At 47.0% G+C, this 18,668-nt stretch overlaps 1 protein-coding gene and 1 long non-coding RNA gene across 2 annotated transcripts in view; both read left to right on the forward strand.

Moving 5' to 3' along the window:
- Positions 1–2,037: 2,037 nt before the first annotated feature.
- On the forward strand, positions 2,038–11,724 carry ITM2A (integral membrane protein 2A). The gene is made up of 6 exons (XM_015626648.1): positions 2,038–2,193; positions 5,722–5,853; positions 6,059–6,247; positions 7,294–7,404; positions 8,438–8,588; positions 10,642–11,724. Exons 1-6 carry the CDS (start codon positions 2,110–2,112, stop codon positions 10,728–10,730), a joined length of 756 nt encoding a protein of 251 aa, XP_015482134.1. The 5' UTR covers positions 2,038–2,109; the 3' UTR covers positions 10,731–11,724.
- Positions 11,725–15,653: 3,929 nt separating this feature from the next.
- LOC107203852 overlaps positions 15,654–18,668 on the forward strand; it is a 4,881-nt gene continuing 1,866 nt past the window's right edge. Inside the window, exon 1 of the long non-coding RNA XR_001521385.2 lies at positions 15,654–18,520. This is a non-coding gene — a long non-coding RNA (uncharacterized LOC107203852). The remainder of the gene's footprint in view (positions 18,521–18,668) is intronic.

The raw sequence follows: 18,668 nt of genomic DNA on the forward strand, positions 1-18,668 counted from the left end.
CTTATGTCTTTGCAACCTGGTATTCTACAAAACACTATCAGATTATTGTAGGAGGAGATGTGTTCAGAAGGAGTTGGTGCTGACTGAACTGAGGATATCAGCTGTGTAAAACTGTATGATGATGCTGGAATTACTTTCTCCCATACACTGCAGATGTTAAGTAAGTTTTGAACATATTAAGATAAATTATTGTCACATTCACTACAGAAATGCACTTTAAAAAAAAAAATCCACAATAAATCTTATGAAAATTTCAGTTTTGCAAACTTGAGTGCAGACAAATGTAAAAAAAACCCCACTTCTATTCTCTAATTATTTTTTTTTCTCTGAGTGCAATATTTCCAGGAATGTCCATTTCTTGCAACAGAACATGGACAGTGAGGCAGCTGGATGTACAGACACTGGCCTTGATAAAAAGCAGGGGTCTATTTTGTTCTATTCTAGTTTGATGTCTGTCTTCTTTTTCAAATAAAGGTTTGGGGTAATTGGAAGAAAAGCCAATTTGTTTAAGCATGAAGTAATTACATTAGATTAAGATACCAAAAATTATTCACAGCATTTATCAACCGCCAGTTTGGAGAGTACAAATATTGCTTTGGCCGTACAGGAAACTTCTTAATCTGTCCTAAATCTGTGTTCCAGGGACTCTTAGAGCAGAGCTTGACTTATTCCCAACATGCTAAAGCTAGGAAATATGAAAATTGATTTTTCACTGGTTTCTTGGTAAAATGAGGTTAAAGTGTTTTCTGGTACTAGACCAAGTCAGGCTAAATAGACATAAAACAGTTTGTTCTTCTCTTACTGAAGTCAAAGTCAAAATTCTTACAGACATAAAAGGCAGCAATATCAAACCTATGATCTTGAAAGGAAACACAGTGTATTCCATCTGTGGAGTAACAGGAACATGCTTTGAATTCTGGAATACACACTACATGTTGTTTACACTTAGAAGAATTACTTATTGCAATATTTGCATAAGTGTTCAGCTCTGTTTAATTACAGCTGTCTGTGAGGGAGGGTTCCATGGTGTGGGCACCAGATTCAAACCAGATTTCTTTGTAGAGCTGTAAAGTCAAATTCTAGAGAGACTGACACAGATTTCCATCCATATGAAGGAGCAGATTGTTTCAGACAGTCTAATGCACAAAGTGTTTCATTCTCCCTTCTGAGGCACATCCAGAGGGCTGTGCCCAGGTCTGGGTTTCTTGAGGACAAAAAAGCCCAAGAGCTGCTGGAGAGGGTCCAGCAGAGGCCATGAGGATGATGAGGGGTCTGGAGCATCTCTCTGATGAGGAGAGACTAGGGGAGCTGGGCTTGGTTAGTCTGGAGAAGGGAAGACTGTGAGGGGATCTCATCAATCCATACCAATATCCCCAAGGGGTGCCAGAGGATGGTGCCAGGCTCTGTTCGGTGGTGACAGCAACAGAACGAGCAGTGGCCATTAACTAAACCACAAGAAGTTCCACCTCAACATGAGGAAGAACTTCTTTCCATGGCGGGGGCAGAGCACTGGGACAGGTGCCCAGGGAGGCCCAGGAGCGGCTGAGGGAGCTGGAAAGGGGCTCAGCCTGGAGAAAAGGAGGCTCAGGAGGGCCCTTCTGGCTCTGCACAAGTCCCTGCCAGGAGGGGACAGCCGGGGGATCAGGCTCTGCTCCCAGTGAACAGGGACAGGAGGAGAGGGAACAGCCTCAAGCTGTGCCAGGATGGGCTCAGGTTGGACATCAGCAGGGATTTCTCCACGGAAAGGGGAGTCAGGCCTTGGCTGCCCAGGGAGGAGGTGGACTCCCCATCTCTAGGGATGTCCAGAGAAGGACTGGAGCTGGCACTGAGTGCTCTGGGCTGGTGACAAGGTGGGGATCGGTCACAGGCTGCACTCGAGGGTCTCAGCGGCCTTTTCCATCCTCTCTAACCCCGTCACTCCATGTCGGGACCCGCTTCCTGCGCCTGAGGCGAGCTGCGGGGGGATGGAGCCGTGTGAGGGCGCAGCCAGCAGGGGGCGCATCCAGCACGGCAAGGGGGCGGGGCTGGGGGCGTGACCACCGCAGACCCCGCCCCGCCCTCCTCGCTGTCCCCGCTGCCGCTCCGGGACGCGGCAGCAGCGCTGGCGCCATGGTGAAGATCGCTTTCAACTCGCCCTTCGCCCTCAAGGATGAGCCCAAAAAGGAGGCGGCCGAGGCGCTGGTGGCCGACAAGGTGCGGGTGCAGGGGTGTCCCGGCTGGCGGCAGCGGCAGCGGGAGGAGCGGGGCGGTGTGAGGGGGGGCGCGGGGAGACGGAGCCGCCGCCATTTTCTCGCGGCCGGGGGAGGCGGCGGCGGCGGCCGCGGGGCTCTCGCTCGTGTGGCGGCCGCCCCGCCGCGCCCTGCCCGGGGCTGAGGGAGCGACTCCCCTCGGCCGTGACGGGCCCCGGGGCCGCGGTGCCGCGGTGCTGTCTCTCTCCGCTGCCCTTTCGCGGTGCGATGTCCCGTGACACCCCCGGGCCAGCGCCGGCACCGGCTGTTTATGTCGAGCTGGGCCTGTGCCAGCGCCGCGTTTCCTGACGGCGCTTTAAAGCTCGCAGCTCGGCCCTGGGCCGGCCGGGGAAGCGCAGGGAGAGCCCCCCCGGCGCTGGCAGCGCTCGGCCGGCGCCTCCCAGGCAAACAAAGCGGGCTGAGGCTCGTCCTCCGCTCCCGGCGGCGCTCGGAGCCTCCCGGCAGCTGCGGTGAGGCGTCGGTGTCGCTCTTAAATTAAGAAACCTGCCATAAAGGGTTTTAAATAGAAACCCAGGCGAGCACCCTGTGGTTGGCTTTTCCTTCCCAGCGAGCTGCGCGTCGCTGGTTTGAGTGGAACTTTCCCAGTTTGTGGGAAATTTGTTTTGAAGGTGTCTTGCGTTTTAGCAGATGGAGAAGCTCAGCTTGTAGGTAAATACACCAGCGGCTCTAGACGGGGTAGATGGCATATGCTGAGTTTATTTGCAATCGGAGAATAAGAAAATTTTAAAAACAACAAAACTTGTGGAGTTGGACTCTAGTTCTTTATTTTTTTTTTCCTTCCCTTCTAAGCTGTAATCAGAAAAGCAGCTTCCCTACCAGCCTACACAGCCTCACCTGAAATAGCCTTCCTTTGGAAGGAGAAGGGATGCAGAGTGATTTTCTTGCTCAGTGCACACTTCTGAGCTGTCAGTTTGATGTGTGCACATTTAATACAGTAGCATTCAATTACAGGATCAAAAGGAGAGAAAGTAGGAAAACAAGGTAGATAAAGGATTTGAAATTTGAAGATGTCATTAGCCTTGCCAATTTCTTGTAGGACAAACTCCTCAGCTACTCCTGAGACAACTGGTTATACATATATTTACTGGCCCTGTACTGTGAAAGCTTTGACTGGAATAGTTTTAATAAACACACCCCTTTTTCTGTTCTCATGAGAGCTGCTTCTCTCAGTTTGGAATATTCTGTGTGTTTGCACACACGTATGTGGGATTTTAACAACTCTTCACTCTGACTTTAGGGCTTGGAGTTGCGTGTAAACATCAAGTTCATAATTTTACTCCAAGACAAACTTGTTGGAGTGGTTGTTAATGTCTTCTTTAGTTGGAATATTTGTGCACGGCAAACAGGCTTAAAGGTTAATGTTGGCTGAAACAGCACAATAAAAGTCCCCTGGAGTATCTGTACAAAACCCTTGAGCTTGCAGAATATTTTCCCTGCAGGTTCTTTGGGGCTGTCAGCAGTGTTAAAACAAGTGATTTTTTCTTGTCTCTTATCCCTCGTTTGCTTTGCTTGTTACAGCTTAGAACTGCATTTTCTTTGTTGTTCTTTTGACGACTTTTACCTGTTTCTTTTGTGCAGAGGTTTTGTAACTTGCTCGAGCAAAATCTTGCTATTGTGTTCTCTTAGCAGCTCTGTCAACTCTTCCCTCTCAGGTTCAGCTGCCCACATTGCTAGTTAATATGCTCAAGTACCTTTGCTTTGTTTGAAATAGGTGTAGTGCGAGTGTAGCTAATTAGATGTCGACATCACCCCTGCACTGGGATGGCTGCAGTGCCAAAACTGCTGCAGACTGGTGTGTTCAAGTAGGGACAGGCTGGATGAGTAAGGTGCTCCGAGGTGGAGGTGAAGGTGGGAGAATGTGGAGAGAACAGAATTAATCTCCCTCTTATGGCTGCTTAACCCAGAAAGGTGATTTTCACACAGTGCCATAGAAATGTGGCATCATTCTGACTTGAAACCAGGGTTTGGCTTTGTTTTTGTAGTTTGTTACTTTATTAACAAATGCCTCACATGCCAATTGTAGCAGCTTGTGTCCTGCTGAACCAACATATTTGTGTTTGGAGGATGCGCGAGTGGAATGTGGGAGTATTGACTTTCACAAAACAGCTTGGGGTTTGTTTCAGCACTTGCATAACTGATGGCTTTGACTTTTATGCTGCTGCATCTTGCTGAGTAGGGAAATATTGCAGCCCTGGTGATAATGCTGCCGCTTGTTGGGAGCACAGGTCACTAAATGTGTTGTGTTCTGCAGGATCCAAATAAAGAAAGGCCTTGGAAGCTGCTCTGCCCAGCCCAGCCACTGATTCTGGGAATACCTCAAAGGAAAAGATCTTTTACTGTGAAATCTCATTTTCTTCCTTCCTGACTGGGACAAAGAGCAGATCTTGAAAGCAAGCTATTAAATCCTGGAGTCAGGAATCATTAAAGGGACATTCTTGACCAAATAGAGGGTTTATCTAAACATTCTGGGTTTGGTGGTTGTTTTTGTGTTTTGTTTTTTCCTTTTAAAGACTCAAGCCCAGTGTGTGATTCCAGGAGAGAATGTCTCTTCGGACTGTTTGGTATTTGACAGCACTTTTGCTGTTCTCTTTACTTGTCTTGCCACTGGAAGTCTGAGAAGGTGCTGCAGGAACTCTGGGAAGTTAAACTTTCCTTTCAGACACCACCTCTGCCTTTGCATTGAGGATTGCACAACTCACCACCACCTAAGAGTAGTTTCCTTTAGGTGCAGTCCTCTATGTTTGAGAGAACATTGGGTGGGGGAAAACAAGCTGCTGAGCTAAAGAGAGAAGTTTCAGGCTGTTAGAAACAAATCTTCCTGGGATTTGGGTAGGAGAAAAATTATTTTGGGGCTCCAGGGTAGGATGTGCCACAGGGATTTGTTTTTATTTGGCATAATTGGAAGCTGTGTTTAAGCTGACGAGTCATTTTCTTTCATAATGGACTTTGCTTGTGCATATTAAAAGTTCCAAAACCTGGTGACTTGTGTCAGTTGTCTGTTCCCCAGCCAAGAGACAAAGTTGCATCTTGGCTTCTTCTGTTAATCCAGCTTTGGGAGGAAAAGTGATGTTAATGCCTGTGATAACGAGAGGAGGAGGGGAAGAGGCCTGAAGACACTGTGTACCTCTAATGACCTTGATCTACAAATCCTGTTTTTTGTACTACAGAATGGCTGCAGCACAGGCTCTTTTGTTACAGTTACTTAAGTTTCATACATCTCAAATAGTTTCTGGACAAAGGTTTGTCTAGAAAACATCCTCTAACTCAATAAATGCTCTCAGTACTGTTTGAAAACTGGTCTTAATCTGATGCAGTAACATTTCATGTGAGCATTTTATTTTATGATGCTGACTTGTAATTCGCACACCTTAAAGAAAGAGGAGATAGTGGATCAAGGTGAAACGGTTGGTAACAGCTCACTTTAAATTCAGAGCAGCTGCCCGTTCTCAATTCTCCCCTTCTTTATTTAAAGGACCCAGAAGTTGCCACACACAGGGGTGAAAACTCATCTGGAAGATGTCTCTTGACTCTGCTAGGCCTGGCGTTCATCTTGGCAGGGGTTGTTGTGGGTGGAGCCTGCATCTACAAGTACTTCATGCCAAAGGTAATCTGAGAGTTCTTTTTTATTGAAACAGCATTAGTTTAAAAAAAGTGTAAATGGATTATCACTAGACTGGAAAGATGAAGGGAAAAGAAGGATGATGAGGACGTGTGTCCTTTGTGTGTGACAGACCTGTGCTCAGTCTCAGCAGACAGAAGTGCAGTGTTAAAGCTGATTTGTGCATTACCTGCCCTTGCTCATGTTCCAGCACAAGGTGTACCGTGGGGAGATGTGCTACTTTGAGAACGAGGGCCGGGAGCGCGCGGTGGAGCCGTACTTCCTGCCCATCGCCGAGGAGGCCGACATCCGCGAGGACGACAACATCGCCATCATCGACGTGCCCGTCCCCAAGTTCTCCGACAGCGACCCCGCCGCCATCGTGCACGACTTCGACAGGGTCAGTGGTGGGGACAGGCACAGCTCCGGGATTGGCTCCGGGGCTCTAAAGCTCGCTGTCAGCGCAGGCTGCTCCTCGGGTTTAAGCGTGGCAGAGCTGACCCTGTGAACTCTGGAACAGTGGGATTAACTCTGTGCTGCTGGTACAGTCACTGTGGGTTGGAACTCTGAGTTGTTTCACAGAAAAATGCAGCTCAGTGCTGTGCAATTTTATTGTTGCTCATGGGATGGCTGCAAGTGCCACTTGCTGTTGGATTGAGAATCCCATGTAAATGGAGAACATTATAAATTGGAGTTGAGGGACTGAGGACTCAGCACAATGTCTCAGCAAAATGTAGAATTGCAGACGGGTGTGGGCCTTGGAGAAGGACATTGAAAATCACTTGGAGCAGCTGAAACCTAGAACCTGACAGTGCTGTGGTACTTGCATGGACTTTCTGTGAGGCAAAGAGGAGAGGGTGGCTTTCATTTGACTTTCTTATCAAAGCTGTGTTGATAGTGCTAACATTTATCCTCAGTCAGCTGTAAAAGCTCTTGGAGGTTGGTTGTAAATCCAGCTTTGGCAGTGCAGATAGAATAAACAGATAATTCTAGTTGCTGCAGTTCTTGTGCTCAGTGGCAATGCTGATGAGATTTTTGTGGGGACTAACACTTTTCCTGAAGAACTATTTAAAGGGAATCATTGTTTATCAGCAGCTGGATACCTTTTGTTTGCACTGTGCTTAATTAGACCTTTTCAATTATGAGATCATACTCCCAAATACTTCCTCTATGTTAGTACAAACTGTACTCCTTTACAATTATGGCAGGAGCTGCTTTTATATTCAGCTTTCTCTTATCTAGGAAAGTTTTTTAAACTATTGCTGTAACCACTTGGTTTGCCACAGTGGTAACAGTTCAGTTCTTACACTGGGCAGTTCCTGAATGCATCACTTTTGTAGTAGCTGTGAGTGATCACCAGCATTTTTAGCTTGCCTTGCTCCTGGTGGAATTGTGTTCTCCTAATGAAAGGCCCCCTGACTAATTGAAAACTTGTTTTTAAAACAGCTTTTGACAGCGTATCTCGACCTGCAGCTGGGGAACTGCTACGTGATCCCGCTGAACACTTCCATAGTCATGCCTCCAAGGAATCTGATGGATCTCTTCGCTAAGCTGGCGGTATGTGGGAGCTTTGCCTCTGGGTTCTGCTGACAGACTGCCTTTTGCTAAGAGTGCTGGGTGCTGCTTCTGAACTCCAGGCCCTTGCTAGAACAGTCCTCCCTCCATCAAAGTCCGTAATCCCCCGGCTCAGTCACTGCACTGAAGTTAAGGCCAGCTGTCAGTGTATATTATGTTGAGTAGATTCATGCCTAATGCTCTTATTAATACCTGGCTTTATGAGAGCTGAAAGCAACCAGCAGATAAGGTTAAATTTAGCTGTTAGAAAGGAATTTGATAAAGCTCCAAACATCATTGAAAGCCTAAACCTGAGAGTTACTCCCGGCAAGCTCGCTCGCCCCGTGAGGGTTTTGCTGAAAAGAACAATGTGAACTTGTTCCCCAGCTATTGGCACCGCAGTTATGAGATCACCACAAGCATTTGACTCTTCAGTGACTAAAACTGGTGTTTTTCCAAGATGATTTATGGGTCAAGTTGATAGAGCTTGCTGCTGCTTCCAAGTTAAATGCAATACTTGGCTATCACGCATCAAATGGACTTTTTAAAAAAAATCATTGGCTCTCTTTCACCTGGTCCTACAGGCCACTGGTTAGTTTAGCTTTTTGCATTCTGTTTTTTTAACTCCATGAAGACAAGCTCTAAGTGTATGTCCCTGCCCCTGTTTTAAGGAGGTGGGGGTAGGGAGCTGTTTCAATAGTGCTGGGAGCATCTGGTGAAGCCTTTTGTAGCTTGCCTTGCCTTTTTTATATTCAAAATACATTGCCTCAAACCTGGAGTCTTTCACAATATTTTGTTTCTCTTTTAGCTCCAAACTTTGTGTACAGATAAACCTGACCAGGTTGTATTTACATTTGCTTCATGTGAGGCTTGCAGAGTTGAGGTTAATTGTGCTTTGTTTGGATGTAACTGCAGCTGTTTGAAATGGCCTGGGCCGGTTTTTAACTTCCCTGGTATGCCAGTGGTTGAGCTCAGTATATCTTGGTATTAAAAATCAGAAAAGGTGAACTCTGTACCTTTGGTTTGTCTCTTCCAGACTGGCTCTTACCTGCCCCAGACGTACCTGGTGCGTGAGGAGATGGTGGTTACAGAGGAGATCGATAACGTGTCTGATCTGGGCATCTTCATCTACCAGCTCTGTGTGGGAAAAGAGACCTTCAGGCTGCAGCGCAGAGACCAAATCTTGGGTAAGTTCCCCTCAGGAGAAAGCAGTTGTATTGTTTAGCTGGGGAAAGGGTAAATACTTAAAACTGGGGAGTTTTTAATCTGGGGAATCTGAGTATTCAGCAGAAGCTGAGGCTACTCCTGGCCCTGCTGGGTATTTCCCCTCCCTTCATGTCTGAATGTGAGCTGTCATTTGAACATGCTGAGAAAGTTTCAGTTACACAATTACAGGTTACACGCCTAAACCAATTTTAAGTCTGTTTCTGTTCCAATTTTGGGTTGAAGTTATAAGTTAGTTTGACCCCAAAATTCATATAATCCATCAGATAATGCGAGTCTCTGTAGGCGCAGCTTATTCTGTCCTTGTCCTAGCTAAAACTGGGTTACAGGAGCACCAAATAAAAACATTTCCTTCTGCTTTACTTGCTCTGAAAAAAAAATTAATTGAACAGTGAGCTCCGGACATCCCAGACTTCCTCTCTGAAAGGGGAAGAACACTTCAGAGGAACTGCTGAGCTCTGGTTCTTTATCGCCTGAGTTCTCCTGCCACCCCCTGACAAAAGACTAAGCTGAGGTGTCTGTGCTCTGACCTCGTGGGGCAAGGCCTTGGGGACAGAAATCTGAGGCTGTGGATTTTGTTTTACTGTAGCTCAAAGCATTTCATATTTGCTGCTCCCACCAAGCACAGTGAGCTAACCCTTTGTCAGTTAGAGCCTTTCAGAATGCAAATGTTTGGTTTGTCAGGACTCTGTGCTCTGGTTTGGCTGCCAAGCTCTTAGGCAAGAGTTTCTTCAGCCTAGTTGCAGCATCAGGAACCACATCTGCTGCTTGCTGCACACAACATCCTGTTGTGGATAGAAGCAAGGCTCCTCTGGGAGCAGCAGAGGGGTTCTGTGTAGGGCACATGAAGGAACACTAAATGCTGCCCTCATGGGAGGCAGAGGCGTGTGACTGAGCTATTGTGAGCATGATTTTGGGAACAAGGCTAAATTGACAGCTGCTGTGTCTATAGACAGCCCTGTGAAGTGTTTATGATGTTCCCTGAAATCATCCTGCTCTAACATGTTGTTGACATCCTTGCTGCAGAGTAAAAGATTCCTGCAGAGGACTCGCACAAAAGGATTCTGGTAAATGGAAAGTGTTTCCTGGTACAGCTGCTGTGCTGTAACTCTCCTTGTTCACCTGTGGAGGAGAGAGGGTGGGAAATGTGATCAAACCAAGGAGAAAATTGTTCAGAGACAAGTCTTGCCTTGCCTTCCCCATCTCATTTCTAGCACACAGTGTACAAGCCATGTCACAGAAATGAGACTGCAATGGATAAACTCACAGAACTTCTCTGGGAAAATCTTTTTATTTATTCTCATTTAGCTAGTGCTGCCTTGGCTCTCAGCTTTTATGGATTTTGTGTGTTCATCTGTTAGATCAAGCTGACCTCAGGTGCTGCATCAATTCCCTGGAGTTGTAACTTGGAGGCGTGGGAGAAAGCCAGGTCATGCTGTTAGGTGGGGCCTGGAAACTTCACCTCCATCCTTATGACTTGGAATTGAAGGATAGCCTGGATTTTAGGTGTTTATAAACCAAAGCAGTGCCCTGCTGGGGTTGGGTTAAGAGCTGGTACCTCTCTTGCTTGATCTGAACAATTGTCTGCTTATTAAACAAACTAAATCCTTCTGAATTACTGCAAATGGAAGTAATTGAGGACAGCAGCTCTTTGATTGTAGGACTGCTGTGTTCTGTCTCTTTCCTGAGCCACAGCTGATACAGGTAAACTGCCTGGGTCAAACCCACTGCTGGCATGTCCCAAAATAGAGAAAATCACTTTAATAGTGTTAGGAAGAACCAGAGTGAGGTAAATCCTGCCAAGGTGAAGTGCTCTGCAAAGCACACCCTGTGCAAATGCACACTGGGTGAGGGATTTGGGATGGAAAACAACCCCATAGCAGGTTCTGGTGGCAATTCCTGGCTGGAGAAACACCGTGCACTGAATGATTGTGTCTTGCAATGATGGCAGGCTGGCAGTGCTTGTGCTGGGCTGTGGATCCCTTCACTCAGCCTCTTGTCCTCTCTCATCCCCAGGTGTGCAGAAACGGGCAGCGGAGAACTGTCACTCAATCAGACACTTTGAAAACTCTTTCGTGGTTGAGACAAAGATCTGTCAGCAGTGAGAGGTGACAGATGGGAGGTGACCAGGTCACACCTTCTTGGAGAAGTCAGCATTAGACATCGACTTCTGCAATTAAACAGTGCAGTGATAATCAAAAGCCTTATGCATTTTCTGTGTATTGCTTGTATTTCAGAAAACAAAGTCACCATTTCAGCTTTTGTTGATCCTTGGTATAACTTTTTAGTTGTCTCATGTAAAACTTAAATTTGAGTAAGGTTTTTTTTAGAAGGCTAATATCAGTTTATCTGTTGAATGTGTTTGATTTAGTGTAATCTGGGAATGGCAGAAAAATATATATATATAAAAATGTTAACCAGTTCCTTGGCTGGAACCAGTTATGTTCACCTTAACTTTCACAGAATGATTAATATTAATAATCTGTGGTTTGCACATCTTGTGTAGTTCTGTAGAATAGCTCTGCACTCCGTATCCTGGCTCAAAAACCTTCCTGATCTGGCTCATTAAAGGTTTATTTTAACGACCATGTGTGCAGCATGTAAAATCCAAGCTCAGTGATCAGAAACCTTTAACACTACCCTGTTTCTTTTTGTGCAATTACTGTATTGAATTCGTATGTATATTTGGAACCTTCCCTGAGCTTATGTTGAGTTCTTCTCCCTTAGTTCAGTTTTGTGGCATTTAGTTGTTAGATTCTGATAGAGTTGCTCTTAAAGCTTGTCAGTATTTTTGGTTATGACTTGGTTTATCCTGTAACTTCCTATTTCCAGGGTCTGTTCTGGTATAGCTCACTTGTGAACGTGACTGTAGTTGTAAACTTAAACTACTTGGGCTTATATAAAACTTTTTAGATCAACTTTTTATGAGCAAGTAGCATTACTGCTGCAGTCAGAGCATTGTTCCCTTTTTTGGAAAGCTGCAGTCTACAGAGAATGAAGAGTTAGTGTCCTGCAGTTGATAAACTTGAGAGTTTTATTAAGGGACTTTATATTGGCATAAATTCTGCAACCCTATAATAAATGTTTCTCTAAAACTTTGGTGTTTGTGTTGTGTTTGGTGCTCAGAGGTGATGGGGATGATGCTGTGGGCCTGGGGCAGTGTGCATTGCTCTTCTCTTACCCCTCTTACTTCTTCTTGAGTTTGCGAAGCTGAATTCCTCTTCCTGCTGCTGTGGAAATGCTTTGTGGTGCCAGACAAGCTCAAGGAACAGAGGGAAGAACAGACAGCTCCCTCCAAACAGGATCCCCAGGGACAGCTCGGGGGCTGTTCACTGCAAGGGCAGGATGTATTTACAATTCATTTGAATATTGTTGGAGATGAGGCTGGGATTGAAGGTTTGCCTGTCTCAGTGTTCGTGGGTGTTAATGAGGGGCTGTACAGAGGTTAATGAGCCCTCAGCTCTGACCCTGAGCTTTGCTGGAAGCTCAGACAGGAGAGTCCTGTCCTCAAAGTACTGGGGCTCAGAGCTGAAGTGTTGCTGAACCCTTGTGGCTTTCCTGGAAAGTGGCTGGGATTGTGCAGCTGGAAGGAAAAGCAGGATTTCTGCACAGAGAACAGTGGGGAGGGAGAGGTGCCCATAGGAGTTGCTGTTCTGTCTGCTCAGGAAACTGCAGGAGAAAGGAGAACACAGGAATTTTAGCATAAACTAACACAGCTCTTCCCCCAAGGATGTGTCCCACAACCAGAGCTTTGGCTCTAAAATAGGGTGTGTAGGAGAGTATTTCAGTAAATTGAAGTATATAGTGAAATAAAATGCTGTAGGAAGCTCTAATCCTGTCACTGTGAGCCAGGATCCCTTCACTCACACCTCTTACTGGGAGAAGCAGCTGCACTGGCAGGTTTTTCCTCCAGGCTTTGTGTCCTTGGACAAGGGGTGATTTCCTGCTCCTCTGGACTGGCTGGGGGAATAACCAGGATGGGTTCTTTTGGAAGCCTTGAGCAGAAGGACTTGGAGATGTGTTGGTTGTGGAGAGCAAGAAGCACCTGCTTGTAGAATTGAGGTCTGATTTCATGGAAAATAAAACCCAGGAATTGTTTTTTTTCCAGCTCCACGTCTATGCAGTGGATGCTGGACCTGCTTCCACACGGGCTGGAACACTTTCTGTACCTTTGGAATGAAGTGAAGTCACTTCTTTAAGATGTTATTGGATATTCCAGGCAGGGAGCCAGGGACAGGAGGAACAGATTGTTCTCACCTGCTCTGAGGTGAGCAGGGAGCTGGGTTTGGTCCCACATGTGCTCTACTGGCCTTGAGGTCTATCCATAAGTATTTTAGGCTGGGGCTGGGTGTCCAAGTCAAAATACTGGAATTTTAAAGTATTCTGGGATCTTCTAATGCTCTGTTTGGCTTTGAGCAGCTCCTGCATTCAGCTGGGCTATAGAAACAGGGAGGAGCAGGAGTTGGAGGAGTCCTTTGGACCAGTAGATGGCACAGGCAGCAAACACTTGGGTGTAAATGGTGTGTAACTGGTAAAAACTTGGTGTATTCACCCAACAGACAGTTTTTCAGCTATTTTACCAAAAGTAAACCTAAAAATGGTTTGATCAACGCTTCATCTAGCTGGTGCTCAGTGTCTTTGCTTAGTTTTTATCTATAGTAAGGAACATTATTATAATAGAACTTACCTGTGTAAAACCCTGTCAATATCTGAGTAGAACTGTACTGCAGACATGGGTGTGGTGTCCAAGGGGGTGACACTGCCGGGATGCAAATGCAAACTCAATTAAATTATTGTAAGAGCTTCATTTACATCTGTGTTTACTGCAAAAGCATCCTGTGGGCACGGGACAATCAGCAAGATCTCTGCAGGGATTTGGGGGAGCTGGCAGGTTCATTTTCTGACCCTAAAAGTTCAAAATTAGATGTAAATTTTAAATACCTTTATCGATGTGAAGCTGGCAATGCAGTGCTTTGGATATTTCCTCTTCCAGTATTACATGTGAGTTCATTTGGGTTTTTTTCTAATCAGAAAAACACGAGAAAAAATTATTAAGAACACAGTTGATTTTGGTTCTCAGAGGAGATGATGTTGCCCATTGCAGAACCTGCTGCTCTGTGTGACTGCTGAGGTGTGGGTGGCTGTGGTGGCAGACTCTTCCATTAGAGTATGTAATGATCTAAATTAGAACTTCAGTCTCCTCCAGGCTTACTGTTCATAAAAATCTATAAAAATTGAACTTCTTTGCATATATAAATATCCTGAGATGAAGATCTGGAGAATTAAAAATAGGGATAGTGTGGAGACCTTTGGAAGACACCCACCCTGAGGCCTCAGGGTGGTGTGAGAAAGAGCTTTAGCACCTCAGACTTGATAAACTGCTTGTCTAAAGCGTGCTTTTCTGGCAATAAGCTCAGCTCTGTGCAGGGCCCGGTGCAGAACAGCTGTGCTCGATGTGGCACTGAGAAATTGTCACCTCCCACTCCCAGCAGCGTTCCCAGGGTTTGTGCTGGGGGACAAAGAGCCTGCTGCAACTCCAGCAAGACTGGGCTGGAGTCCTGTGGACTTGGTTGGTTCTTGAAAAATCCCCAAAATCCAGCTGTGCTCAGCAGAGTCTGGGGTGAGCGAGGGCTGAAATCTCAGCACTCAGCACCCTGGACCAGAAGAGAACCTGTGTCCCAAAATCTCAGGATATTTGGGTTGGAAGGGACCTTAAAACTCATCCTCTCCCGCGGGCTGGGACACCTTCCACTACTCCAGGCTGCTCCAAGCCCCGTCCAGCCTGGCCTTGGGCACTTCCAGGGATCCTGGGGCAGCCACAGCTTCTCTGGGCACCCTGTGCCAGGACAGAATTTCTCCTGTATATCCAAGTTCCCCATCTTTCAGGGTGAACCAATCCCCCTTGTCCTGTCACATCTTCCTGGTGAGCATTCCCTCTCCAGCTTCCTTGTAGCCCCTTCAGACGCTGGAAGGTCTCTTCTTCCAGAACCTTCTCCAGGCAGAACAGCCCCAGCTCTCCCAGCCTGTCTCCACAGGGGAGGTGCTGCAGCCCCTTAACAACTCGGCCTCCTCTGGCCTCATTCCAACATCTCCATGTCCTTCTGGTGCTGGGGACACCAGCCCTGGACACAGCACTGCAGCTGGGGTCACAGCAGAGCTGTGTAGCACCAGATAAATGGGGTGCAGCCCCCAAAACCTCCACTTTGTGGCTGAATTACCCTCCTGGGAGGGCTGAGCTCCAGGTCAGGCTTGGAAGGATTAAAGCTGCTTTGCCTGTCCTAATTCCAGGCCGGGTGGGGGATGGCCCTGCTGCCAGCTGTGGCACAGAGCCCAAATGCCAACACTGATTGAAGCTTCCAGGCTGCCACCAAAATAATTACAATATGGATAATTACAGTAACATTATTGCATTAACATTATTTCTTCATTATGAGTATATATTTGTGATATTACCTAGGCAATAGGATGGGTGTATTTCCTGTCTTGAGAGTAATTAGAGGCTCTCCACCTACCACACCACCTCCCAGGGAAATTATTTCTTATAGTTCAACTATTCTGTTTACTTGAATGTGTTTTCTCACTTTTTGTGCTGTGACAGCCGTGAGTTCCACCTTAACAGATGTAAGAGTGAATTTCCTGTCTGCAGACTCATTCTCGCTGTGGATGGTGGTTTGTGTCTTGCAGAAATGTTTAGGTTCTCCTGAGCTGTTCCATTTTAGGGCTTGTTGATGTTTAGAGCTGTTGTGGGTTAAATCCATGGGTGGACACCTGGTTTTGGAATAAGGAACTTCCTTCCCACAGACCTAATCCCTTGTTGGTGTGGAACCCAGTGCTTTTATTCTGGAATGAGAGTGTCAGCATGTGGGATTCATCAGGAATGGATCCATGGATGGAGGAGGTTTAGATGGGCTACTAGGAAGAAATCCTTCCCTGTGAGGGTGGGCAGGCCCTGGCACAGGGGGCCCAGAGAAGCTGTGGCTGCCCCTGGATCCCTGGAAATGTCCAAGGCCAGGTTGGATGGGGCTTGGAGCACCCTGGGCTAGTGGAAGGTGTTCCTGCCATGGCAGGGGATGGAATGAGATCCCCTTAAAGATCCCTTCCCACCCAAGCCATGCCATGGTTCTATGGATAATCCTGTACCTTCCACCTGATGCCCCAAAATCCCCTGGGAGGGAAGGGCTGTGGAGGGCGTTTGGTTCTGTGGGGTGATGATCTCAGTGGTCACTTGGTGATAAATAATTCACTCCTTCAGATTCTCTGCCCTTGGTGGTCGTAGTTTTTGTCATCTCATATTCTCAGCCCTTTGCACTAATTAATCCTTATTTTTTTAAAAAAACTAGAGTGATGTAGAAGCTCCACTTCAGCTCACCCTTCCCTTACCAGTGTGCCTTCTCACCCAGCCTGAAGCTGGAAGCAGTCACAGCTTTGCCTCCTCATCTCATGACCAAAAAAACCCCAAACAAGGCGGGAGGCTCAGACTTTCACACACCCCAAGGCCGACACTTCCGTGGTGAGCGGGGCTGCTGCTGCTCCGTGGGCCGCCCCGGGCAGGGGGTGCACAGGAAGGGCTCTGTGCTTATCAGATCCATCTGTGCCTCACCTTGAGCTGCCTCCCCGTGGGGAGGAGCCCTCCTGCTCCCCTCACCGCTCCTGTGCTGTGGCAGGGCACTGCTGGATCCCTGGAGGATGCTCCAAAGCCACAGCTTCTCTTCCCTCCCATCTCCAAGGGTTTGCCATGGTGAGGCTGCTCTGGTGCAGGTGGCTGAGCACAGCTCACCCCGGGATTGCTGCCTGCTGGGGCCTTTCTCAGGCCCTGTTCTCCCCCTGAATTGAGACCCTTGATTGAGGGAAAATCAAACCTGTGGCTGGCTGAGGGAAAAGTCAGCTCCAGATCTTCACAGCCTTCAGAATCCCCGAATGGTTTGGGCTGGAAGGAACCGTAAAGCCCAAGTTCCAGCCCCCTGCCAGTTCACCTCCCACTAGACCAGGTCTCTAGACCAGAAACACTTTATGTTTCACCAATAAATATCCCATTTGCAGATCTACTGGATAACAGCTGTATCCTTTTGCAGACCCCTATATCCCAATATTTGTTGTTTCTCAGTGGAGCTGATGGTTTCTTTCCACAAAACCCTTCATTCTGCTTTCAGTATAATTTGATTTTCTTGATTTTTTTTGTGTTTTCATTTATATTTTCTTTTTAAAAACCAACCAAAACCCTCTTGTGCTTGAAGGCAAGATGTATCCTCGCTGCAGAGCTGGGATTACAGCAGAGCACAGTGATGATTTGAACCAGATCTCACCAGGGATTTGAAGTCCCATTAGAGACTCTTGGGCTGGGGCAGACGAGCCCAGAGGGAGAAATTTTGGGTGAAGGAACTCAAGGAGCAGCATGACATCAATGTGGGCAGTGCTGCTGTTCTTTTTGGGTTTGGGATGGTGCTGTTTTAGGACTTTTAGGCTGTTGAGCAGCAGGAACAGCCTGGGCTGTGGGCTTTGATGGTTTGTGTTGATTCAAATAAGAAATCTCTCATTCAAACACAACCTCACAACTCTGAGTTTCAGCTTCTGTTTCACTCAGGTCTCCTGGGAACTTTCTCTGGAGCTGTGCAGATGTTTGTATGACCACAGGGAGTACCCTGCCCTTAAATACCCAGTGTGCTGTGACTGTGGATTGGTCCCAGATAATGGCACTGCTCACAGGACTGGTGATCTGACAGCACATGAGGGAAACGAGTCAGCCAAAACAAGAGCTTGGGTGGGTTAAATTCTTTAAAATAAGGTTTTTCCCTTGGGACTTGTGGGAATCCAAGTGGGGAGGCAAAGCTGGACGTTGTGGGTGGTAAAAGCCATGACCTTCCATGAGCTGGAGCCTCACCAAGATATTCCCTTTTCACAGCCCTGTTGGGCCCCTGGGAAAATGGGAGATGAGTTAAGAGAGTGGTTCCTTCTCACAATTCCTTATGGCACTCAGCCACATCACTGTGTTCATCCTGCCTTTGCTGGTTGCTTGGACTTCTCATTTTCTTCCCTGAATTTGTGGGGGAAAAAAGTAAACTTGAGCAAAAATGGTGTTGAAAATTATTACCTTGACGATTGTAGCTCAGCCTCGTGGTGAGCATGGAGGTGGTCCATGGTGACCTGACCTCCAAGGAGCTTCCTTCTCCTCCCTTTAACCTCATGGTGGCACCTCTGGGTAGCCCAGAGCAAACACTGGCCCTGGTGGGGTCAGTGTGACCTGAGAGACAGAAACAGAGCTGGAAGGAGGAACCAGAACCAGGTCTTCACCTCTGAGGCAATGACATTAGTACATTTTATCTCTATTATTTTGTGCTCATGGCTTTACATAACCAAACCTTTTTTCTAAATCAGATTTTCTGGCCACAGCTGTAGATCATGTAGGTCAAATTCTCAGAGTTTATCACCCCAAAGGCTGCAGCTCCTCTGCCCTGACTTAACTGGCAGCATGAACCAAGCACTACCCTGATGGATCTAGCTTATTTTTGGTCATGATGTTTGTCCAAACATCTCTGACAAGATTTTAGCTTTTTATTTTTGTGTTGAATGGGGTGGGATCATATTTGGGTCACTCTCTGGAGGTTGTTTTTAGTTACTGAGGTCTGAGGAGCAGAGTCCAGCAGTGCCAGGGGTGCTCTGTGTGTGCATTTACACCCCGGGAGCTGGGGCTGAGGCTCGTTTTTAACAGCAAAGTGAAAAAGGAAGTAAAAAGTGCAGTAAAATGTGTCAAAGCTGCCTTAACCCCAGCAGGAAAATCTAATGAGTTACAGAGAAATGGGGACTCTGCTCAGGATGTTGAGCAACCGTGTGACAAAACAGCAAATAAAACGGTGCTGGTAAAAGAAAAGATGAGTGAGAAGACAAAAATTCTGCTTTGGTAAGAGAAGCTGTAAATCAGCCCTTTTCATGGCCAGAAGAGATCTCTGGGATTCCATGGATGGCTCGTGGTGATGGCAGAGGATGAGGAGGGCACTGGAAGTGGTGGAGGGGATGTGGGCCTGGGGCAGGGGTGGCTGGGGGTGTCA

Source organism: Parus major, chromosome 4A, assembly GCF_001522545.3.
Source record: "Parus major isolate Abel chromosome 4A, Parus_major1.1, whole genome shotgun sequence".
Taxonomy (NCBI): domain Eukaryota; kingdom Metazoa; phylum Chordata; class Aves; order Passeriformes; family Paridae; genus Parus; species Parus major.

Coding starts and splice junctions, on each gene's coding strand:
- ITM2A (XM_015626648.1), top strand. CDS start 2,110: ATGGTGAAGATCGCTTTCAACTCGCCCTTCGCCCTCAAGGATGAGCCC. Junction 2,194..5,721: donor AGGCGCTGGTGGCCGACAAG/GTGCGGGTGCAG, acceptor CTTTATTTAAAG/GACCCAGAAGTTGCCACACA. Junction 8,589..10,641: donor GCGCAGAGACCAAATCTTGG/GTAAGTTCCCCT, acceptor TCTCATCCCCAG/GTGTGCAGAAACGGGCAGCG.